The following is a 24,467-nucleotide window of genomic DNA, read 5'->3' on the forward strand; positions in this document are numbered from 1 at the left end:
CAACGATTGCAATAGGCCCCTAGAAGAGCTTACGATTTTTTCATTCATTCTAACTATGATTAGAAAATCAATTCTATTACTTATTTCACTATATTTGATTCGTGAAAATAAAAACAATAATGTTTACAATCGTCAAAAAGTTTAGTCGAATATTCAGTTCAACAGAATCAGTATTAATTAGCCGTAAGTTATTCATTAATATTTCAGGATAATATAGTTTAATAATCATTTTGATATAAAAAAAATATTCATTATTAGCCAAAAATATGTTTCTTTCAGAACTGCTATTACACATTGATAAATTTTTTTTTGATAATACAAATTTGATTGTTTCAAAACATTTATTGCACCATTAACCTTTTCGTCAATAAACATTATGATATATTTCTCAAAATCTAAAAAATTATTAATTGACGTCAAACAATCTAGTTAATAGGTTTCCGCGAAGACCATCGAATGCTATTCTAAACAACATGATTATCTATATTCTTTCCCGCGAAAACTAATAACCTACTTTTTGAATAACATGTTCAAAACTTATTTGCCTTTTGTTTTTTAGTTAATTTCATAGTTTATTATTCAAAATGTATAGTGGGATTAAGAGTTTATTTATATTTTTCTTTTTTAAAAATTTAGTGAATAATTTGAAGATATATTTGAAAAAATTGATTCCGTTAAATCCTTTAAAATGTTCGGATCAGGGTAACTTGATAATTTTTTTTATGAATACAAAGTCAATTCAAATGTATGGATATTAACAATGAATGCCTTTTCCTACCCTTTCATAATTCGTATCAACTATTACAATATTTGCCTCCTATCTTATTAATTGAATTTCATATTTTGGATACAAAATCATCAATTTCAATCACTAACCACATCAAAATAAATGGAAGTCTCCAAATTTATTATAGGTTTTACTAATAAGTATCTGAAAATATATATTTTCTTTCATACGAAATATTAAGAAACAAATAAGAATTCTGTAAACGAGATTAATTATGTTAGTATCAATATACAATTTTTATATTTTGTATAACAATGAATATATAGTGCTTATTCTCACTACTTCATTAAAAAACTTTTTGTTTTTTCTCATTATTTAATGGTTTTTGTCCCCATAACCAGTTAACAATGTAATTGAAAGTGATTCAGCAAAAATATTTCAATGATGGATCATCTTATTTTTCATATAAAAAATTTGCATAATATTTTTTTCCGGTTTTGACCTCTAAAATTGATAATAATGAAAGTATTTCAAAATATATTTACTGAATTGGTATGGATATGTATGTAAGGAATATCCGAGCCTTGGAAATAATTGAAGGTATATTAACTTGTTATGATCATTACTGAATAACAGTCTTAGACATGTTTTTATCTGGAATTGCATGATAACTTCTGACCCTTCTAATTTATCTCATAATGGAATGAATTATTTCATTACTTCAGGTCTTGCGTTCACCATGTCAACAACCAGGGGGCAAATCCTTTCAGGAACAGATATTGCACGGTAAATAAATAAATAAATTAGAACAGTTGCATTACTTAAAAGATTAAAAACTTACAATGAACTTTCAATTTACAGGGAAATTCGTGAAAATTTGAAAAAAGATGTGGAAAAATTAAAGTGTTTGCTCCCAGACTTTAAGCCAGGTTTGGCTATTGTTCAAGTAGGAGGAAGAGAGGATTCTAATGTATATATTCGAATGAAAATAAAGGCTGCAAGTGAGATAGGAATTCATTCAGAACATGTGAAATTACCAAGAAATACAACAGAAAATCAAGTATATTTTAATAGTTTTTATATTTTAAACAGTTCTGTTTTTTAAAATATATATTTTTTCAGTTACTTTCAAAACTAGAACAGTTGAATAATGATCCCAACATTCATGGTATCATTGTACAGATGCCATTGGATTCAGAAAATGAAATTAATTCTCATCTTATAACAGATTCTGTTTCACCTGAAAAAGATGTAGATGGGTGAGTACAAAAACAAAAAACCATTTATTTTTTTGATAATTAAGTATATGAAAAGAAGAAAAAAAATTAAAAGAATGAATTGAATTTTCAATTTCTTGACTTGAAGTACAAATGAGTGAAAATAATTTCAATTGGTCAAATTATCCAATTGACCTAACAAATTCACTTTAACTACCTGCATAGTACAAGAGTAATAATATACATAAATGAAAGATAATTCAATATCATTAGTGATACTAGTTTATCTAATTTGTCTTGTTGATGGAAATTGAATTTTCTCTTATTAAAGAAGTACTGAAATGATACAGCAGATTTTATCTTTATTATTTTATATAATAAATATTATGTTTATAACTGATTTTTCAGAATATACTATTATTATTATCACTGATCTACAGCATATATCACCATCATCCCAAGTAAAATAACTTTTAACAAAATATTTTCTATAAATTAGCTTGAACACCATCAATGAAGGGAAAGTAGCAGTTGGGGACCTATCAGCTTTCATTCCATGTACTCCAAATGGAGTTATAGAATTGGCAAAGCGATCAGGGATCAAACTAGCTGGTGCAGAGGCAGTAGTTCTGGGAAGAAGTAAAATAGTAGGAACCCCAGTATCAGAATTATTGAAATGGAACCACTCTACAGTTACAGTTTGTCACTCAAAAACGAAAGATTTGAAAGAAAAAGTAAGATTCTGTAAATAAAAATTATATACTCGAGATTAATAATTGGAAAATTTAATATTGAATTTAATAGTGATCAGGTATACTTTAGAATAACATTTTTCTGTAATTGTTCATGAATGCATACTTTCTACAAGCAAATTCAGATCACTAAATACGCTAATCCAGTCATCTGATCTATTGAAATGCACTTTCCTGGAATGTTTTCGTTCCCCGAGAGTCATTTTGTACGTCCTAGGATGTCAATATTTAGCAGCATTTACCAACATTTACCTACTATGGTGGTGCCCCGCAAGTTTTTACTTCAATATCACTGATCATTCCAAATATTTTTTGAAGATAAGTAGATATTAAACCGAAATAAGTAATAATTATCTGACTTCTGTCAAAAAATGCCCAACATACAATATTTTTTAAAATGATCCTTTAAAATCATTTTGGGAAAAAATTTAAAGTCCCCAATCTGAGCTTCCAGTTTTGTTGATTGAAAAGACAGGATGAAAGGATTTTGTTTAGATAAAGAAGCCCTTCAATATAAATATGTCGACTTGTTTTGTAAACAAATACACAAACCAATCACTACACCTATATGGGGAGACAAGGTTTTTGCCTGTGCTCTTATATCATACGTTGAATAGAACAGTATTCTCTATTCACATTTCCTCTGCTAATACTCAGATTTATCAACAATGCTTCATTGTTTGAAGCTAACAATTTTATTGTGTTGCTCTTTCTTGAAAGAATATTCTCTCTTGATTAATCAAACATATTCTTTGCTTTCAGTGTCAAAAAGCAGATATATTGGTTGTAGCAATTGGCCAACCAGAACTTGTGAAAGGTGATTGGATTAAACCAGGAGCTGTTGTTATCGATTGCGGAATAAATGCAATTCCAGGTATGATTTATTATTAAACATTTGATAAGTTTTTGGAACAATGGATTTATGAATAATAGTTGCGAGTTTTATTTCTGCACTCAAGAATAGAAAGATAAAACAATAGGCATAATGATTTTCTGCTAATTGTCACCTTGACTATTACTAATTGCAATTGTTGAAATTTAGATCCATCAAAAAAATCAGGGCAGAGGTTGGTTGGTGACGTTCAATACGAAGCGGCAGCAAAAAACGCATCTTACATTACACCAGTACCTGGAGGCGTAGGGCCAATGACAGTTGCTATGTTGATGAAAAATACCGTCCAGAGTGCTCAAAAAGCTGCCGCTAATTTGTTGAAAACATCATGGAACTTGAGATCTCTTCCTTTAGATATCAAAAGACCTGTACCAAGGTAAAATTGAAGTAATATTTTATTAATATTGATAAATTCGCTTTTTGGATTCTTCTTGTAATACTACGATACAAGGAAAAGAAAATCCAGTATTTAATGAAATCGTTCCTTACTTGATGGAAATTCATTATAGATAAAATAAAACAAAGTAATTTCCACTAATCTCATGATGTTTGTTTCAATTCATGAATCCATGTTTGGCGAAAAACAATTGTCACAAACATTGAAAAATTAGTGGAAATTACTTTGTTTTATTTCTACAATACCCAGTATTAATAGATTCATTCTATTAATTTTGTTTTCATTCCTATTCATGTTGTGATACTTCATAGGTCATAGACCATTTTTTTCTTTTGGAGATTTATATCCTGTTATTACAGTAAAACCTCGATTATCCGTTCTCCTATTATCCGTTTTACTCTGTAATCCGTGCTCGTCGACATTTTCACTCATCCGTTCCCACGAGCAGACATCCACTCGATTATCCAGGATTCAATTCATTACGCATGCGCCATAGTAGAAATTTGGTATAATTCGAAAATGTTTTAGTCGATGATGTTGAGGAATGGCTAAATTCGGATTTAAATGAACCCGGTTATCAGATACTGGATGATTCAGAAATCGCATCAAAATTTTCCCAACCTAACCACTGTATGGATACAGACGATTAAAGTGTTGAAGAATTTTCCACGCAGGAAATAGTTATTCATAATACAAGTGCAGAAGGCATTGATATTCTTGCACAAGTTGAAAATTCAAAAACGAGCCACGAAGTGGCGAGTTTTTGAATGGACGAGTGGTAGAATGAGCCTTCTGTACGAGTATTATACATTATTTTCTCTAATTCATTGCATTTTTATTGAAATTAATGAAATATTTCCATAAATATATTTTAGTGATTTTTACATTGAAAAATGTTGGTTGGGTGAACTGATTTCTTTAAGGCAAATTGATGAATCGATAGATAAAGCCGTGGCGGAAAGTTCGGAGTACCAACATATAATAATAAAATATAACCATGAAAACTGTGCGTTTCAGATATATTCCCGCACGATTTTCTTCTACAAGATGTGGAAGAATGAATGGAATAACCACAGAATTAGAGAAACACTGTTTCTGCCGAAGACGCGTTGAGATTTGCAAATGGTCTGATGCACTATTTAGAGCAGGAAAATGATACGGATTATATTGATGTCCTCCACTTGAGGAAAATTCGGGCTCACATTTGTCTCAAGATGAATAATAAAAAAAGACAGACAAAAATTACATACGTTTTCAACTAAAATATATACATTCGATATATTATAGGTACCAATGCAATGATTTGTTTTTCATTTGTATATTTTTATATATTATGATTCTATTCATTTTGTTGCTTAATAAATAATTGTACCCCATACATTTCTCTAATTTTCATAGTTGTTTTGCGTATTTTGAGGAATTTCGATTGTCCGTGTTTTTCGATTATCCGGGAACCGTTTCTCCTCCATTAGGCCGGATGATCGAGGTTCTACTGTATGTTTATCAAAGGACGAAATTTAACTTTACAACTTGTCCTTTATAATCATTATAGCAACACATCTATCTCATACTGCATGTCTTCATGTTGCGAAAAACTTCTCAATTTTCTCAATAAAAAAAAATTATTAATGTTTGTTTGATATGAACTTCACTCCTCACAGAGAGTAACTATTACTATCACTGTATGTTATAATGCACAATACATTTTTTCTTTCAGTTTTATACAATGAATGGGTTTGTGTTGATTTGAAATTTGATATTATTGCTAAACATTTAGATTGTTGATTATGAATAAGAACAATATGCTACTTCTGATATTTTAGCAGAAATAGAATATTATAAGATGTACCTCTGTCAAGTAAATAACAAAACAATCTAGAATTGTGATTATTATGTCATTGAACATTATTTCAGTGACATCGAAATAGCCAGAGCTCAAGAACCAAAGAACATAACTCAATTAGCCCAAGAAATTGGTTTATGTCCAAATGAAGTTTCCCAGTATGGAACAAAAAAAGCAAAAATATCTCTGTCTGTCTTGAACAGATTGCAATCAAGAAAAAATGGCAAATATGTGGTTGTTGTAGGGTATGTAGCTCTCCAGTCATGATTTTCTTTATTTTGAATAGTATACATTTTTAGAATTACCCCCACACCTTTGGGCGAAGGAAAAAGTACCACACTTGTTGGTCTAGTGCAAGCCTTGACAGCTCATAAAAATCTCAATGCCTTTGCTACCTTGAGACAACCTTCTCAAGGTCCCACATTTGGAATTAAAGGTGGCGCTGCTGGCGGAGGTTACTCGCAAGTGATACCTATGGAGGACTTCAATTTGCATCTGACAGGAGATATTCATGCTGTTTCAGCTGCCAATAACCTTCTAGCAGCACAGCTAGATGCTAGAATGTTCCATGAGGCTACTCAAGATACCAAAGCACTTTATAATAGACTTGTACCAACCAAAAGGGGCACAAGAAAATTCAGTAATATTCAATTGAGAAGACTTCAAAAACTTGGGATCAACAAAACGGACCCCAACACTTTAACACCTGAAGAAGAAGAAAAATTTGCAAGACTCAACATTGACCCAAACAATGTTATTTGGAAAAGAGGTAAATCCAAAATTTTAATATTTCATTTTTCATCAATACTATAACTGTTTATGTTTTTTCATAGTTGTGGATATAAATGATAGATATTTACGTAGAATAACTGTTGGTCAATCACCCACTGAAAAAGGGTATACGAGAGAAACGAGTTTTTCAATTAGTGTAGCGAGTGAAATAATGGCTATACTAGCCTTAGCCAAAGATATGACAGATTTTAAGCAGCGTTTGTCAAACATGGTTGTTGCTTTTGATAAAAATGGAAATCCTGTCACCGCTGATGATCTAGGTGTTACTGGAGCATTATTAGTGTTATTGAAAGAAAGTATAGAACCCACCTTGATGCAAACCTTAGAAGGAAGTCCTGTTTTAGTCCATGCAGGACCTTTTGCAAATATTGCACATGGAGCATCATCAATAATTGCAGACAAAATTGGTCTTAAATTAGTGGGAGAAGAAGGATTTGTTGTTACGGAAGCAGGTTTTGGTTCTGACATAGGTAAAAACTTTTGAAAATGACTCACACTTCCACCTAATTAAAATTTTATCAAAGGGATGGAAAAATTCTTTGATATTAAATGCAGAGCATCTGGAGAAGTTCCAAATGTAGTTGTCTTGGTTTGTACTGTTAGAGCTTTGAAGATGCACGGAGGTGGACCAGCTGTCACCCCTGGAGCTACATTGAAACCAGAATATTATCAAGAAAACTTGGAATTGGTCCAAAAAGGCTTATGCAATTTAATCAAACATATCAGCAATGGAAGAAAATTCGGTGTTCCAGTAGTTGTATCAATCAATAGACATGAGTAAGTGATAATATAGTACATGAAAGGCATTATGCCCACCACTCACGAAGCGTTTCTTCCAGCGTTTGGTAGCTAGCGTCGAAGAGATTCCAGTCGGGCATTCAAGTTCATACTCTGATTTACAGTCGTACGGCCTTGTCCCGAGCTGTCTGACTGGAATCTCTTCGACGCTAGCTACCAAACGCTGGAAGAAACGCTTCGTGAGTGGCGGGCATTAGATGAGATCAAAATTTGAAATAATTCAAAGAATAAAAAAAAGAAAAACGCCCCAGTCTTATGATTTATTCGAATAATTCATAAGAATCTAGATGTTCTCCATATCAGAATGAAAAGTGTCAATAAATTCTGTTATAGAATGCCCTATTTCCTGAACACTTAGTTTAAATTACTTTTCAGAACAGATACAGAATTAGAGTTAGAACTAGTTCGTAAAACAGCTTTGGAAAATGGTGCTTTTGATGCTGTTATTTCAACTCATTGGTCAGATGGTGGATCTGGTTGTTCAAAACTTGCAGATGCTGTTGTTAAAGCTTCCAAAGAACAGAGCAAATTTGAATTTTTATATGCCCTAGATATGCCAATCAAGAGTAAAATATCTAAAATTGCCACAGAAATGTATGGAGCTGGAAATGTTTCCTATTCTGAAAGTGTGTCACAGAAAATTGTGAATTATGAAAAACAGGTTATTATCGATTTTTATTAAGAAATGAGATGATTTTGAAACGGTTCAAATTTCAGGGCTTTGGTACTTTGCCCATATGTATGGCTAAGACATCCAATTCTCTCACTGGTAATCCTAATATTAAGGGAGCACCCACTGGTTTCACTTTAGACATACAAGATATCACTGTATCTGTAGGTGCAGGATTTATAATTCCGATTTCTGGAGAGGTGAGAATCATTTATTAAAAATACTATGATTTGTGCTTATTGTGAATTTTCAGATTTCTACTATGCCTGGGCTGTCGACAAGACCTTCTATTTATGACATAGATCTGGATACTGAGACTGGAGTTGTTGAAGGACTATTTTAAATTGTTATAAATTATCCCCAAACAATGAACCAAAATGATAACAAAATAAATTCTCAATTATTTTCAATTTTTATTATTCTCATAATTCATTATTCATTCTGTAATAAATTGAATTCCAATGATAAAGGGCCAAAACTACTAATAGGTAAAAATTTAAGTAGGTACATCCATTTTTTAAAGACAGCTTTTTCTTAGTGTCTGTCTAATAATAACAAAAAATGATGAAATAAAAATCTTGAACTAATTATATCATCTTCAGTGAACTCTGTTTTATCATTTTAAAATCTTTAAAAAAATCTAGATCTATTTGAAATTTTCAAAATAATTTTGTGTGGTGTAGAAACTATTTATCAGATAAAAATAATCCATATCTTTTCCTTTATAAAAAACTAATTGTTGAAATTTATTGTGAATATCCTCAGAAAATTATTTATTGAATTGTAAATAATAAAACTCAAGCAGGATTAATTTTCAATTTGTGAATTCTTATTAGCATTATTTGAAAGACTATCCAAAATAAAAACTTCCATGATGAGAGCTAACCTCCGTAAGGAGATGGCACCTTAAGAAGAAGAGAAAGACTACCAGACTATCAGTAGGATAAGTTAGTTGATTACAATGTTCATCATCATCTAGGTAAGATTCAGTACTTTATAAAAAACAAATCCATTAACAGTAACTATATACCGGGTGTCCCAAGTTATCGTATACAGGCAATATTTAGCTTATTTGACAAGATAATAAAAAAATTGCTTTGTATAAGTACAACCCAATGATGTATAAAAATCGTTCCTACATTTAACAGCCCTGTGGTCATGGGCGCCCGCAGGGGGGGGCCAGGGGGGGCCATGGCCCCCCCTGAGATTTTGGATGCCTCATTTTTCAGCACAACACCCTCAATATTACTTTCTCAATCCAAAGGGCAAGGAAAAAAGGAAAGTAATAGATTCACAACTATTTTCCGGTTTTCAATGGAATTACATACTATACATATAATCCATAATCGGCAGAGGTATTTTTTGAATTAAAAACTTTTTTAGGCGCGTTGAGCACTTCTTGGGTGAAGAAAAATCATGGAACCGAAAGCACTCCATGCGTGTCAATTTGTTTATAAATTCATTTTATACACTGCCGTAACCGTTAAGTATGGAACAAAATTCATTTTCAGCTAAACAGACCATTTTAGGAAATAATCCTGAAACATGTCGATTCTTTATTTTAATTTACCGTATTTTAAAATAATAATCTAATATACAGGGTGAATTACTTTCGAGTAATGACGTCAGCGTCATTTTTTTTTTTAATGGAATACCCCCATTTTGACTCAATTTTCCGATTACTCTGGCTGAACAGATTCCAAAAATGTATCACATGTTGATTCCAATTGGTACATGGTGGACAAAAATACAATAGTTTTGTGTGTGCTCATAAAGTGACGCGTAACATTCTTTATTAGTTAAATTAACAATATTATCAAAAATACGGCAATTGGTTTGAATATAACACCCTGTAGTTTGTTACATTTTTAGATTGATAAAAATGTATAAAAATAAGAAATAATTTCTTTCATATTCTGTCTGCTAGACCAAAAGTACCAAACATGTTTGGAAACAGCTCATTTTTATTAATCTAAAAATGTAACAAACTACAGGGTGTTACATTCAAACCAATTAGCGCTAGACAGTAAGTATTTTTGATAATATTGTTAATTTAACTAATAAAGAATATTATGCGTTATTGTATGAGCACACATGAAACTATTGTATTTTTGTCCACCCTGTACCACTTTTAGTGATCTTTTGAAATTCAGAGTAGACGCTGGTGATAAATATAAATACAGAAATAGAAAGAAACGGAATGCTGATGTCGCCTACGACAATCATGGATGCCTTATTGTTTTTCAATTATTTTCATTTTGCCCCCCCTGAGAAAAATTTCTGCGGGCGCCCATGCCTGTGGTAGCTATCCCTCACTTTTCATTTTTTAATTGCACCCCCTGTATATTGTCAATGGAAATTGTGTATCATATGTGGGAGCACTTTTTTTTTATCAATCGTTGGCGCTTGATGTGGTGGGCATCGATCGGGCACTGGATAAATTGTGGGCCTCCGGCTTTAGAGGGAACTTTCATGAGTGGCTTGCTTTTTTTCTTAAGGGGAGAAAAATGATCACTGAATATGAAAAAGCGAAATCCGAGATTTATAACGTAGACTATGGAGTCCCGCAAGGGTCGATTCTTGGGCCGTTAATTTTCATCCTTTTTATCAATGACGTGGTTGCCCATATTGATGACTCTGAGTGCACGGTTTTGTATGCGGATGACTCGTCGATTGCTGTTAGCGCTTCAACTCAGGAGGAACTAGAACTTAAATTGAATAATATTGCTAACAGTTTCCTGTTATGGTGCAGATGTAATTCGTTGATAGTAAACATCAACAAAACAGTTTTCATGCAATTTTATCCAAAAAATAAATCGTTCAAAGCAATTAACCTGGACATAGACGGTATATTGTCAAGATGAGTACCGACACGAAGTTTCTGGGGATATATATCAATGGTAATCTGAGTTGGGAAGATAATATTGATCACATTTCTGCAAAACTGAATGGGAGTTTCTATGCAGTGATGCAATTGAAACAGGTACTGGATATTAAACAGCTGCTTTCGGTGTATTATGCCTTGTTTTACACACATTTGTCTTATAATATAACTTTGTGGGGTAACTCCACCTTTGCATCTCGCATTTTCATTGCTCAGAAACGAGTAATGCGTCTTATTTTCAATGTGGGATCGCGAGATTCATGCAGGCCGTATTTTATAAGGTACCGAGTTCTAACGCTACCCTGTGTTTATATATATACGTGTATAATGTTCTTTAAAAAAAACGTAAGTGCCAAAAATATCTGATTCTCATTCATAGTAAACGAGACATGGTGCATTATTTAGGACACCAAAACATAGAACAAAACTTTATGAAAATTGTCCTATATTTGCTGGGATAAGAATCTTCAACTCTCTGCCTGTATCTATAAAAAACGAGTGCGGTCACAGAAGCTTCAAAAACAAATTAAAAAATCTTTTATGTGAGAAGGCCTATTATACAGTGAGGGAATAATGGACTAATTTACTGATAATTTCTGTTGTTAGTATAGCTTGATGAATTGATGTTGACGTTCTATATTTATTATAATATTGAGTTTTTTATTTTTATATGTGATATATTATATTTGTATATAATGTAATTTTGACTTGTCTTATATCATGTGAATGATCAATTGGACTAATAAATTATTATTATTATTATTCTATTTGGAATATAACGATAGCACATACTTGGTATTTTTCAATTTTTAACAAAAACATCAACATTTTGTCAAGTATGAATTGCAACCAAAATACCTACTATGCAATTGAAAAAACGAAGAAACATTCAAAGCAAGTTTTTTGTTATAAAAAACATCGGTTTTTTTAAAACTGTGAAATCTGATTTAATTCCTGCTTTAGCTATCCATTATTTATATATGTATTCAAAGTAAATAAACAATTATAGCTCAACTTACATGAAGTTATTTGATTTTAGCAGCCGCTCGAAGCTTTGCTGAACGACTTCTAGGATTGTTTTCAACTTCTTCCATAGTAGGTGTTATTACATGTTTATGTAGCATTTTCCAATTTTTTTCCATTATTTCCATCATCATTCCTTCTTCTGTACTCATCATATGACTTGAGAATTTTAGAGGAATAGGATTGGCTGTATTTTCTATCAAATTTCCCATTAAATGTCTTTTAACTATAGTATCCTCTAAGGAGTGGAAAGTTATAGTAACGAGTCTGCCACCGAGTTTCAAATAATGATGAGCTAATATCATACCATAATTTATTTCATTCAATTCATTGTTAACAAAAATTCTCAAAGCTTGAAAAGTTTTTGTAGCATTATGGCTACGCCTTTGTAGTTTATCCAATTTATATTCAGAAATAAAACAGGAATCAACTAAGTCGGCCAATTCTTCAGTTGTTTGAAGTTTTTTAAAGAGGTATCTTGCTTCAATTATAGCTCTTGCAATTTTTTTTGCTTGTTTTTCTTCACCATAATATTTTAAAATTTTATAAATGTCACCTTCACTTGCTTTTGCCAAAACATCAGCAGCTGTTGGTACATTTTCACACCTATTTGAGTCCATTCTCATGTCAAGAGGCCCATTTTTAGAAATGGAAAATCCTCTCTCTCCAGTATCAAATTGCATAGAAGAACAACCGCAATCCATTAAAATACCATCTATTGAATTTCTTTTAAATTTATGTACACTTAAAAGCTTTGGCAAATCAGAAAATTTTCCCAGCAATGGTATTACTTGATCAGGATATTCATTAGCTAAATCAACAGCATAATTATGAGCAACAGGATCTCTGTCCAAAGCTAAGAGTTTAATATTTGGTGCAAATTCAAGCAGTTTTCGGCTATGACCTCCAGCACCAAATGTCATATCTAAAATAGTTTGTTTTTGACATGGTTTTAAATAATCAACAGTTTCTCTCAACATAACAGGAATATGGGGATCTTTAGTTTCTACACTAACATTACAAAGTCTTCTAACAAAGGAACAATTGAAGAGTTTGGGATTAAATCGGTTCATCTTATATTTATGATATTGATGGAAATAAACGCTTAAAAATACTTTGATTCTCTTTGCTGTTTTCTTCTAAAAACTCATTGGACAGTGCAATTTGGCACTGCTCTCTTGTTAAACCTGTTGCGGAAGAATTTAAAAGTCTTGGAAACTTTTTACTATACTCGTTATTCACCAATTTTTCTAATGATAGGTATTGTTGATCCCAGTACTTAATATCTGCTTCAAACTGATTCGTTTTATAAGCCTTGTTGACTTTTTCCCTCAAATACTGTCCTAGATCCCTTAAACATCATTCACTATTACTTTTTATTTAATATTGAATTAAATTATATACCTTCCTACTTTAGTCTCGTCAACAGGCCATTTTTCTAATACTTGAAGAATTCTTTTAAAACATCCAGTAGCTGCCGCCATACTATCGGAAAAGTCGAAAAATACTAGAAAATCAGAAGTGAATTTAAGGTTAAGCTTGACGTTTTCATCATAGAGTTTAATTATTTTGTGTGAATTAATTAAAAATTAAAAAACCCATTTTCCTTTTTGTTATCTAGCTGGGATATAATTATTTTTGAGGTACTACTAATGGAAAAGTCGACAAAGAATTGGGGTTGTACAATATTAATAACTTTTTCAACCAAAAGAATTGAAATAAAACATAAAAATACATTTGAAATGAGTTACATCACGAATTGTCAACTTTGAAATTTCAATACATTTCTATGATCTGATAGGAAATTTTGGCAAATTTGCTCTAGTTGTTTTTGCTTGATGAGCCTGCCTGTGCCTTTTGGGTCTTGTGGACTGCAATTGGTTTTGGAAATTCAACAAATTTTCTGGTGGAAGTTGGTTATTAGATAGAACAGATAATATTTCAGTTAGTATTAGAAATTCGAGGTTATTAAGGATGTCTGGTATTCTTAAAATTTATTCTCGGCGAATACCTCAATGTATAAGAATTTTGAAACATTTAGAAGTGGGTGCAACTGAAGTAAGTGTCTGCATTATTCAATTTTTCTCTTATGTTAGAGGACAGGCGTAATTATTATGCAACAATAAGTTAGTTGAGGGCTATAGAAGTTGTTATGTAACGTTTTTTTCTCTTTACAGACCCACCTCAAACATGCAGGAGCTGTAATTTCTAGGAATGCGTCCACTTTATCCAATAAGAGCTCTGCTTTAAATATTAAGTTAGTAAAAGTTCAACTGATTTTTTGATATAGCCTATTACAGTCGTACTTATCGAGATTTGGTAATTTGGGAGTAATTGTTTTAAACATATGCATTTTTAGGTCTAAAAGCATCTGTTCTTGTACTGAAAGGTATTTTAGAGCTTCTGCTACCCTTCTGGATGTGAAGGTTGTTAAAGTACCTCCATTTGCTGATTCTGTTTCCGAAGGTGATGTGAGGTGATTAGTTAATATTATGAATTTGAACATTTAAAAAAACATTATTTAAATAGGTGGGAAAAAAAGAAAGGTGACCAAGTTGCAGAAGATGAAGTAGTTTTAGAAATTGAAACTGATAAAACATCAGTACCTGTACCTGCCCCTGGTAGTGGAACAATTGTTGACACTTTTGTTGAAAATGGTGCCACTGTTAAGGCAGGTCAAGAACTCTTCAGTATTGACATTACTGGTCAGGCTCCTTCCAAAGCTGCTCCTCAACCAGCAGCTGCCACTCCACCACCAGCAGCTGCAGCACCTCCACCAGCACCTACAGGTAAATTCAAGTTCAAATGCTCATAAGAAAGATTCATGCCTTGACCATAAGTTATTTTTTACTTGGGATGCAGCATATACGTTAAAATGAATTTACAATTCCATCGAATTATATGGAGTAATAATAGCTGCGCTTTATTATTTTGACAATTAGAATGTTATTTAATTACTTTTTATCCAATTGGATAGGAGACACAACATTTGTTGACACTGGATAATTATTGAATTAAGATTATATTGCATTCGTTGCATTCATTTGCAATTTTCAATTCAAGAAACCATTATAGAAAGAATTATGCAAATTTTACTCACTAATTCATTATTTTGACATATTTTATAATTTTTTTTTGAAAAATTAGAGTACCTATTTTTGTCTTTTAAGAAATAAATTCATCAATCATGAGATTTCAGATAGGGAAACTAGGTTTTGTTGCATATCTATCAAAAGTACTTTTATCAATATCCAATCTTGTAGATACTGTCCTACACCATCAAATAGATCCCTCCTGCTAAAAAAAAATGCATACAGGTATGGTTATTCAGTACTTTAACGTTCAAATAATATGTAAAAAGATGCAATTTCTCAACTGAAACCTGAATTTAGTGGTTAATTTATAATGTGCGAAAGCACTAACTAAACTTAAAATTTTCCCTAGTCACAAAAATTATTTTGCCTTCTTCAAATAATCTTGGAAATGGCCAAGTTATTCAGAAATGGGTTATTTCAGATAAAAATTTGATTTTTTTCAAACCCTCTTTACCTCCTATCCATTTAATTTAAGGTTTTAAGTAGTTACTCCCTCTTAGAGTTGTACATTATATTTGTCAGAAGTCAAACGAATTGTTTCAAGATATTTTTATAATTATCACAAAACAATTTTCATTTATTTATTTCCTTACGCATGCAGCTGATGATACTGAAGAAAAAGGGAAACTCAGTAAAATTTTGAACATCATTCCTGGTCTTGGAGGTATGAACTTTTTCGCAGGTACATTAATCAACATATTATATTTCAATCGAATATCCAATGAATGTAATCAAAACATTTCGAGTTTCGGGAGACCATCAATAGTTTTTATTGGGTAAACAATTAACAATGCTAAACCTAAGATGGAATGCAGTAAGAAAGCTTACAGAGAACATAACTAGTTCTTCTAATGCATATGACCTTCCTGTTCGTGATGGGATTCCCAGAAGCAAGGAGGATGGCGATCAAAAGCATGAAAATATTTGATCTTATTATTATCCATATTTGAACTCCTTAATTCTTCGATAAGAATAATGCTGAACAACTTTTCACACTAAGGCCTTTCTCTTTCTTACTGAGTAGATCAGGAAGCTCATAAGAGTGTAGTTTCAGTTCAGAGATTACTCTATAAGGAGGCTTGCACTGAGGGTGAACCTACAGGTCCACTCTAAAACAATTTTTATCCTATCTTTGACTCAGGAGAAACTATATTCTGTTTTTAAGGAATATTTAGTGAAGACAGAGTCAGTATATAATATTTCTGTTTTTGTTAACATTGATATACTGTTTATCATTTGTTTGCAAATACGCTATTTTTAGAAATACATAGGTTTTTCCATTTCTTTCTGGCTGATTTACGACTACCAACACCCAGAAAAGTCGAACCTTATCATTTCAAACCATCCCCGGCTCAAAAATCGGGAAACAAAGTATCAAAGACTTCCATCTTGATAATTAATTTATATACCTTCAGGTCCCAAGGCTCCACCACCTCCTCCACCAGCTGCTCCTGCTGCAGCCGTACCTAGACCTCCACCTGCTGCTGCCCCTAAACCAGCTGCCCCTATGACCTCCATTCCAGTAGCTGCCATCCGGCACGCTCAAGCGATTGAAGCAGCTACCGTTAAGTTACCACCACAGGACCCTACCAAAGAGATCACTGGCACAAGAACAGAACAAAGAATCAAGATGACTAGAATGAGGTTGAAGATTGCAGAAAGATTGAAACAAGCACAAAACACAAATGCCATGTTGACTACCATAAATGAGATTGACATGTCGTAAGTTTGTGGTATTCTATTATTAAAATCTTATTTACCGTGATTAAATTCGAAAATGGGAAATTCTCAAAATGGTTTTCATTATATGGTTGTTATAATCTTTGACGTTCTAGGATAATTTCAGTTTTTTTTTCCAGTAATATCATCGATTTCCGTAATACCAACAAAGAAGCTTTCCAAAAGAAGTATGGCATCAAATTGGGCTTTATGTCCTTCTTCCTTAAAGCATCAGCCTATGCTCTACAAGATCAACCTGTTGTTAATGCTGTTATCGATGGAACTGATATCATATACAGGGATTACGTAGATATATCTGTCGCTGTGGCTACTCCTAAAGGCTTGGTGGTTCCAATTATAAGAAACGTCGAAAGAATGTCATATGCTGATATCGAATTGAATTTGAACGCACTTGGTGAAAAGGCTAGAAAAGGTAATCTTTGAATTATGATATTCAGGATGTTCATCTGACATCCACATATATTTTAACAGTGAAATTTTGAGGTAAAAAAGAGGTTTTCTTTCATTTGATATCTTTCCAAATTCTCTTTAAAGAGATACACCTGTGAAATATTTGGATAAGTATGTCTGTGGTGTATTTTAGAAGGAATATATCAAATATAATATCCAGAATATGAAATTAGAATGTTTTCAAATAATGTGTGTTTATGTTGAATTAAATTCAACTCTTGTGCTCTTTGGGTCAAGATTTTGTGAAAAGGTGAGAAATAATTTAATTAGTGGACAGGAATTCCTGTTGAGAAACACTGAAAATATAACCTGATGGTTATTATTGTTTCTTTTTCCAGTGAGGAATATTTCAAAATGTGTAAAAAATGCTACAAAACATCAATGTAAAAATATTTAAAAGAATATTCAGGGTATGGTGCGTGTATCACCTTGGTTACTATGGTTAGTAAGTTGGTGGTCATATATAAAATTCTTCAAAAAGCGGTGACTATATCCTCCAATTTCAGTGAGTTATCTGTTACCAGAGCAAGTGTACTTTTATTCTGGTTAGGTTCGAAAAACCAAGCCCACTCGTTTTGGCAGTGGTCATTTTAATGTTCAGATTATTGTTTATGAACATTTTCCATGACATCTAACATACAAATACTTTATTATTTTACTTATGAAACAGATACCCTTCAGAGCCATTAAGAACTTTCAGTTGTTTACAAATTAAAAGAAATTAACCATTTATAACCTTCAAATTTCTGTCAAAGAAGAATTTTGTTGACCAATAACAAGTGTCAAGTGATCCGTATATGCCTGAAATATTGATAACCTATAGTACCCTTTCTGAAATTCTCGCGATATACGGACCATACCCCTAGTGGCAGCACTACAATCTGGAGTTATTCTTTTAAGATGTAAATAAAAATTTCAAAAATTCATAAATCAGAAACTATGGATGCGGTAAAAAAATTTTTATTTGGTATACATGATAACTTGTTGATAAGTTTACAAGGAATGAATTTTTGATTTTTGCTCATTTAAATTTGTGGATCATGTTCGCGAGCTAGGAGGATCAATGGGATACAGGACAGAATTTTTGAATACCAAATTTCATGCAAAAGCTCTCAAAGAAAGCTCTGGAGCCCTTTACAGGAAACCATTTTTTAACTCCCTCCGAAACTTAGGCAGCTTTCGTTTTGGGAGGTGTAAAATCTAAGAATCAAATAAAAAAAAAACTGTCTGCCGGCTAGAGCTTTTCTTGAAATCTATGGGAGCTCATTCAATTAAACTTGGCACTTAAATCGGTTCCTATACATTATTCATAATTTTTGAAGGAGAAAATTTCATTCAATTTAATTCCAAAATGTAAACTATGAAAATTTTAGGTAGGCTGAAATTTTTTTCTCAAATAAAAAGAAAGGGTTTCAATCCCAATTCAATAATAATAAATGATCACACTATACATCTAAAACAGTTTTTTGTTGGGAATAAACCAAAAATTTGTCCCAATGACTCCTTGTGACCTAGCTTAAAAATTAAATTTCTTGTTCATTTTGATAGGTAATTTGGCTGTTGAAGACATGGATGGAGGAACCTTCACTGTTAGCAATGGTGGAGTTTTTGGTTCTTTGATGGGTACACCAATCATCAATCCTCCACAGTCGGCTATCTTAGGAATGCACAAAACGCAAGAAAGACCAGTTGTAGTGAAAGGACAGGTAAGAGATTTTGTTGCAATTTCGTATTGTACTTTTATTTTGAAATAGATTTCATATAAAATATTACACAATATTTCTTCTTTGTTTACAGATAGTGGTTAGACCAATGATGTATGTAGCATTAACTTACGATCATCGACTTATTGATGGTCGTGAAGCTGTACTTTTCCTTCGTAAGATCAAGGATGCAGTGGAAGATCCCCGTATTATTTTAGCTGGTCTCTAAAGGAAAAAGATGAGTAAATGTTGAGGAGCACACTGAAAAAAAAATGCACTCATTCATCGACCTAGGGAAGAATCTCTTCCAGTTCCAGGACCTCATAGGAGCTCTCGGATAAAATTTTATTTATACTTTTCGAAATTTATTGGTCATGTTTATTTCAATGCTCCACTCAACCATTAATTAAGATTATATTATGTATTTTTGACTGCCTGATGATAACATCAACTTAGTTAAGACTAATGGGAAAATTTTTGTTGATACAATTTTGGATTGTGTGGGGGGAACTGTATTTATTCATAATTTTTTGAAATTACCATTTCATGATTAGAGCGATTATATTGTTACCACAATTGTTATTTCGTGCTTTTTGTTATCTCGCTTTGTACATTTTACAATAATAACTGAGTCATTGAAATAATACTCTTAATTTTCGATTTCTACACATGTAGGTCATCTGCTTCCTACAAGAGTTAAGTGGTTCTATTGTATTTTTTCCAATTTTAAAAATAATTTTGGTTTTTATTCCTTGGAGGACCCTGAATGTACATTTTCCCTAACTATGGCATGTATATTGTTTATTGAATATTATTTTACCAAATTATTTGGTGTTTCATTTCAATAATCCTTCTAGAAACAGTGTAAAAGGGTTTATAACACTCAAATTCAGTGTTAATAAATATTGGTACATTCATAAAACAAAATTAAAATATTAGGAAGAATTAATGGAAACAAGAAAGTACTATTGCACTCTTCATCTTTCAAGAATCAAGAAAGTACTGCCCCTGCTGCAATCTTTTTCGTATTCTGGACGCCAACATTCTGTCGATTTTTCTGTAGACATCTGTTGGTGCATTCTGCAAAAAAAAATTACGTCACTGATAAGAAGAACATGCACAAAAGAAATAAATCAAGATGCATTGGACAAATTGGAGTCGTCATAAAGAATCTTTATAATTTTCATGGCTTATTTTTTTCTATAACGTAATTTGGATGGAATCATCACTGTGGCATTCAGTGATTTCTGTCAAATACACCTTCAATTGCACCTCTAAGAGATGTACCAGTTGTCTTGCAATCGTTTCGATGTGAGTCCAAAGGGTTTTCTTCCGTAGGGTATATGTTATGTCTTGCAAGTTGCAATCTTAGCCATCCTGTCTGGACTCATTCTGTCAATGTGCTGGTTCCATTCCCACCTTCTTCCTCTTATAAATCTTAGGATGTCATCTCTATTTGATACTATATATTTGATATATTGCTTATCGTTCAGTGTATATCCTGCTATTGTAGAACCAGGTTGTTCTCAGCACAGAATACTAATAATTGAATATGGTGAATATGGTCAATTGCTCCCGGAGCTTCTGGAGAGTCATGATGTCTGTGGCCTGTGGTCCTAATGAAAAACAATTCCTCTTCTATTGGTCAAAGCTGACCGCTTCTGGGCGATTGCTTTGTTCATACGGTCCAATGTCCAATTGCTGATGGTGCAGCTCCGAGTTGTGCCGTGAAGGGGAGCAGCTAATAGCAGATAATTTCCTGCCAATCTCACTAAACACACAGCAAAACCTTCCTGGCCCGTCAATCCTAGCTTGGCCACCGTTTCCGCCGGCTCACCGTCTTTCGACCACAACCGTTTTCGCTTGATGTTGTCGTAAGTGATCCACTTTTTAACACCAGTAACCAACCAATCCAAAAATGGGTCGATTTTGTTGCGATTCAGCAGCGATTCGCAGATGGAAATTCGGTCCATGAGATTTTTTTTGCGTTAAGAGGGGTCTATACCGTTTCAGCGTTTGTGTAATACTTATACATCGTGCTTCTTCTTGATACCAGTCTTATGCAAATGGTTTCAAATGGTTTTTTGTGCAATCTTTAGCTCTTGGCAATCGAAACAGTGCTTACATGACGGTCGGACTCGACAATGTTCGACATTTCAAACTGTGAAATATAGCGTCAACTAATCACAAAACTGTCAGAAGTTTTTGTAGTACGAAATCTTATCTTTTTAAAGTCACCTATATAGTGGTATCCGATCCGACTTATACAAGGCTAAAACCATCTATTAGAAAAATAAGAATTTCTTTTTACTATACCTAATAATATACATATAATATTTTGGGTTTACCATACGATTGATATCCTAGACCCGATCTTTCAATGTCTATTATGGTATAAATGGTATTTTTAAAATCAGATGAGCATTTACGGGTGTTCATCTTGTTTTGCCAGACAGTATAATTGCATTCAGAATTCCAAATTCATATTTCCAATTTCAGAGAGATGTTTAACCGATGTGAAAAATCAAATAGTTCTATGAAAGATTAAAATGAAGTGGGTTTGTCAGCCCGTAAACATATACAATCGATTTGCATGTGTTGCCTCAATACCTCTGTCGCTTCCCATTCAATGTATGTAATTCTGACGTGGATGAAAGAACAATGGTCGCAATTTAAAACGAATGAAAATGACGTTTTCATTGTTGAATTGGCGCATGAAGCGCAGAGGCGGATCCAGGCGATGTTTGAGGGGGGACCATAGAATCATATAGGTAGGTTAGTAAAATAGCGGAATGTTTTGTTGGTACCATCGAGATATAACAGATCTATTCTATATCGATGGTTGGTACCTACTGAGTCAAGTGTTTTTTTTATAGAAAGATGGATTTTAGTAAATCATATCATATTCAGTTTCCAAAATGTCTGTAGTTTAAAAATAAGTTCAAACAATTTGACATATTTTATAAATACCTATATGTAGATTTATTTCATAAGAAACCTCAGGCAGATTGAACTATAAGGTGTAGTAGAAAGAAATCCTTTATTTTTGCATGATAAACAAGGTTTTAATTACCATAGTTAGAATGATGCGATTTATGTCAAATATGCGCCGTTTTGTTCGATAACTTGTTGCCATTTTGAAGATAATATCAATATATACCTCTCTCATAGAAGCCCTCATCCCTATTGGCAAAAATTGAGACATTCGATTTTCACAAGCCACTGTTGACGCGAATTTTTCACCAGCAGAATTGTTCGTCATGGGCAGGAACAGATGATAATCACTTGGTGTCAGGTCCGGATTGATGCATAAGAACTTCCCAACCAAGCTCCTGGAGCTTCTGGCGAGACAATATTGATGTGTGTGGCCTGGCGTTATTCTGATGGAACACAATTACTGCCCTATTGGCCGAAGCTGTCCGCTTCTGAGCGATTACTTCCTTCAGACGGTCCAATTGTTGACAGTACAGTTCCGAGTTAACAGTTGTGTCGTAGGGGAGCATCTCATAATAGATAATTCCCTGCCAATCCCACCAAACACACAGCGCGTTTCGACCACGACCGTTTTCACTTGATGTTATCTTATCCAATCTTTCAGCCTTCTGAGTATCCTCACGTATTTTTCGGTAATTCAGGATATATTTTTAGGGACAAAAATATTACTCTACACTTAAAACGCAAAACCTACGACAGCTGTATATTACCAGTGGTAACTTATGGTCTAGAAACTATGGCAACTATGGCAATAACGAAAAAAGTGGCAGAACAACTGAGAGTAACTCAAAGGCCATGGAAAGGATAATGCTGGGTATAAGCTAGAGGGATAGAATTCCGAACACCGAAATACGAAAAAATACCAGGGTAACTGACATCATGAGTAGAATAGCGAAACTTAAGTGGCAGTGGGTGGCACATGTTACAAGACAGGGTGTGGAGAGATGGTCACACAAAGTAATGTTTTGGAGACCTCGAGAGACAAAAAGAAGCATAGGAAGACCGAAAAAAAGATAGATAGACGACATAGTCGATGTAGCCAGCAAGCAAACTTTACGGGCAGTTGAATATTCAGAAAGACGCATTTAGGTCGAAAAACCAACCCCAGCAGGTACAGCGAGGGGTAAAAATAGAACAAGAGCATCCTTGGCGCCACATTGGCGCTACATATGGTCATCCTGAAGTCACATCTTAGGGCAAGGAATGAAGACATGGACCAATCAGGGACTTGGATTGCGCTTTGGTATGCAAATCCAAAGCGACACTTGACATCCCCAGGAAATTGGGGTACCATATTTAGTACGCTCGTAGCTGTTACCTTGTAAACACATAACTTGTACAGCCAAATTCAATAATATATAATATAATATAATATAATAAACAACAGCATCAAAGAATTACATGCCATGTCAAAAAAGAAAAAACACATTTCAGTTTTTGAAGAATTCTTCCAATGAATATACTGTATTCTCTAAGAGGATCTGCTTCAGATTATTCTTAAACTTCTTCTCTGATAATTGCTTTATTGATTCAGGCAGCTTATTGTAGATTTTTGGACCCCAGAAGTCAACACCCTGTTGGGAAAATTTCCGTCTGTGGTATGGAATGCTGAGCTTATCTCTTCCTCTAGTATTGAAAAGATGATATAGGCCATTGGATGGAAAATGGTCCAGATTTTTATAAACATATGTAGCGCATTCAAGAATATATACTGCTGGTATGGTTAGAATCCCCAACTTTTGGAAAGGAGCCCTGCAGCTGTCTGTCTGTTTGAGATTCATGATTATCCTTATAGCTTTTTTTTGGAGAATCAGGAGGTCATGGACTAGTGGTGAGGTACCCCATAGGAGTATTCCATATGTTGCCACAGAATGGAAGTTGGCAAAATATGTTATCAGAGCTGCTTGCCTGGAAGATATTTTATTCACTGTTGATATTGAATATATAGATACGGACAGCTTCTTCTCCATTTCCTCAATATGTGGCTCCCATGACAAAACTCCGTCCACAGTTATTCCGAGGAGTTTGATAGTTTTCTCCTTCTTACTTCTTATCTGTAATTGTTGAGTCTTGGATTCGTTGATGGATAGACAGTTGGAGTGGAACCATTCGTCTGAAGTCGAGAGCACATATCTCTCCAACAGCTGTAGCTGCTCAACACTAGTATCCCTCATAAAAAAGGAGGTGTCGTCTGCAAAGAGAAGGGTTCTTAATGTTCTTTTGGAAGTTTCCATACTTAGGTTGAGATCATTCATGTAAATAATAAAGAGCAGAGGTCCAAGAATTGATCCCTGAGGAACCCCCGCTGATATGCTCTTTACCTCCGAGAGAAGATCATTCCATTGTACTTGCTGTTTTCTGTTTGATAGGAAAGAGCAAATCAACTTCAAAGCTGTACCATCTATACCATAGTACCGCATCTTACTGATCAGAATGCCATGATTTACCGTATCAAAAGCTTTTGTTAGGTCTTTGGAAAGTATTTGTGAG

The 24,467-nt window shown here is 33.3% G+C and overlaps 3 protein-coding genes and 2 long non-coding RNA genes across 9 annotated transcripts; 2 read left to right on the plus strand and 3 right to left on the minus strand.

Moving 5' to 3' along the window:
• Window positions 1-86: 86 nt before the first annotated feature.
• LOC123670701 (C-1-tetrahydrofolate synthase, cytoplasmic) lies at window positions 87-8,493 on the plus strand. 4 transcript variants are annotated; one of them, XM_045604229.1, is made up of 14 exons: window positions 87-183; window positions 1,453-1,513; window positions 1,589-1,787; window positions 1,850-1,986; window positions 2,444-2,678; window positions 3,459-3,570; window positions 3,739-3,964; window positions 5,900-6,073; window positions 6,128-6,597; window positions 6,662-7,090; window positions 7,145-7,397; window positions 7,794-8,079; window positions 8,136-8,288; window positions 8,342-8,493. In XM_045604229.1, exons 1-14 carry the CDS (start codon window positions 120-122, stop codon window positions 8,429-8,431), a joined length of 2,889 nt encoding a protein of 962 aa, XP_045460185.1. In that variant the 5' UTR covers window positions 87-119; the 3' UTR covers window positions 8,432-8,493. The 4 variants fall into 4 exon arrangements, with proteins under 4 accessions (XP_045460185.1, XP_045460184.1, XP_045460189.1 ...); XM_045604228.1 differs by lacking the exon at window positions 87-183 and adding an exon at window positions 521-702; XM_045604232.1 differs by lacking the exon at window positions 87-183 and adding an exon at window positions 1,267-1,327.
• LOC123670703 (probable methyltransferase-like protein 15 homolog) lies at window positions 1,772-13,205 on the minus strand. Of its 2 annotated transcripts, none has more exons than XM_045604235.1 (2): window positions 11,992-13,205; window positions 1,772-1,967 (listed from the first exon to the last, which is right to left on the minus strand). In XM_045604235.1, the coding sequence occupies exon 1, from the start codon at window positions 13,066-13,068 to the stop codon at window positions 11,998-12,000; it is 1,071 nt and encodes a 356-aa protein (XP_045460191.1). In that variant the 5' UTR covers window positions 13,069-13,205; the 3' UTR covers window positions 1,772-1,967; window positions 11,992-11,997. The 2 variants fall into 2 exon arrangements, with proteins under 2 accessions (XP_045460191.1, XP_045460192.1); XM_045604236.1 differs by lacking the exon at window positions 1,772-1,967 and adding an exon at window positions 10,389-10,796.
• Window positions 13,206-13,220: 15 nt separating this feature from the next.
• Window positions 13,221-13,599, minus strand: LOC123670705. The gene is made up of 2 exons (XR_006745968.1): window positions 13,408-13,599; window positions 13,221-13,361 (listed from the first exon to the last, which is right to left on the minus strand). It is a non-coding gene; the product is annotated as an uncharacterized LOC123670705 (long non-coding RNA).
• Window positions 13,600-13,747: 148 nt separating this feature from the next.
• LOC123670702 (dihydrolipoyllysine-residue succinyltransferase component of 2-oxoglutarate dehydrogenase complex, mitochondrial) lies at window positions 13,748-19,810 on the plus strand. Its single transcript, XM_045604234.1, has 8 exons — window positions 13,748-14,053; window positions 14,173-14,252; window positions 14,355-14,471; window positions 14,525-14,784; window positions 16,506-16,812; window positions 16,950-17,242; window positions 18,829-18,986; window positions 19,078-19,810. Exons 1-8 carry the CDS (start codon window positions 13,970-13,972, stop codon window positions 19,210-19,212), a joined length of 1,434 nt encoding a protein of 477 aa, XP_045460190.1. The 5' UTR covers window positions 13,748-13,969; the 3' UTR covers window positions 19,213-19,810.
• LOC123670706 lies at window positions 19,472-21,771 on the minus strand. The gene is made up of 2 exons (XR_006745969.1): window positions 21,332-21,771; window positions 19,472-20,063 (listed from the first exon to the last, which is right to left on the minus strand). It is a non-coding gene; the product is annotated as an uncharacterized LOC123670706 (long non-coding RNA).
• Between the last annotated feature and the right edge of the window lie 2,696 nt (window positions 21,772-24,467).

Source organism: Harmonia axyridis, chromosome 1, assembly GCF_914767665.1.
Source record: "Harmonia axyridis chromosome 1, icHarAxyr1.1, whole genome shotgun sequence".
NCBI classification, from domain to species: Eukaryota; Metazoa; Arthropoda; class Insecta; order Coleoptera; family Coccinellidae; genus Harmonia; species Harmonia axyridis.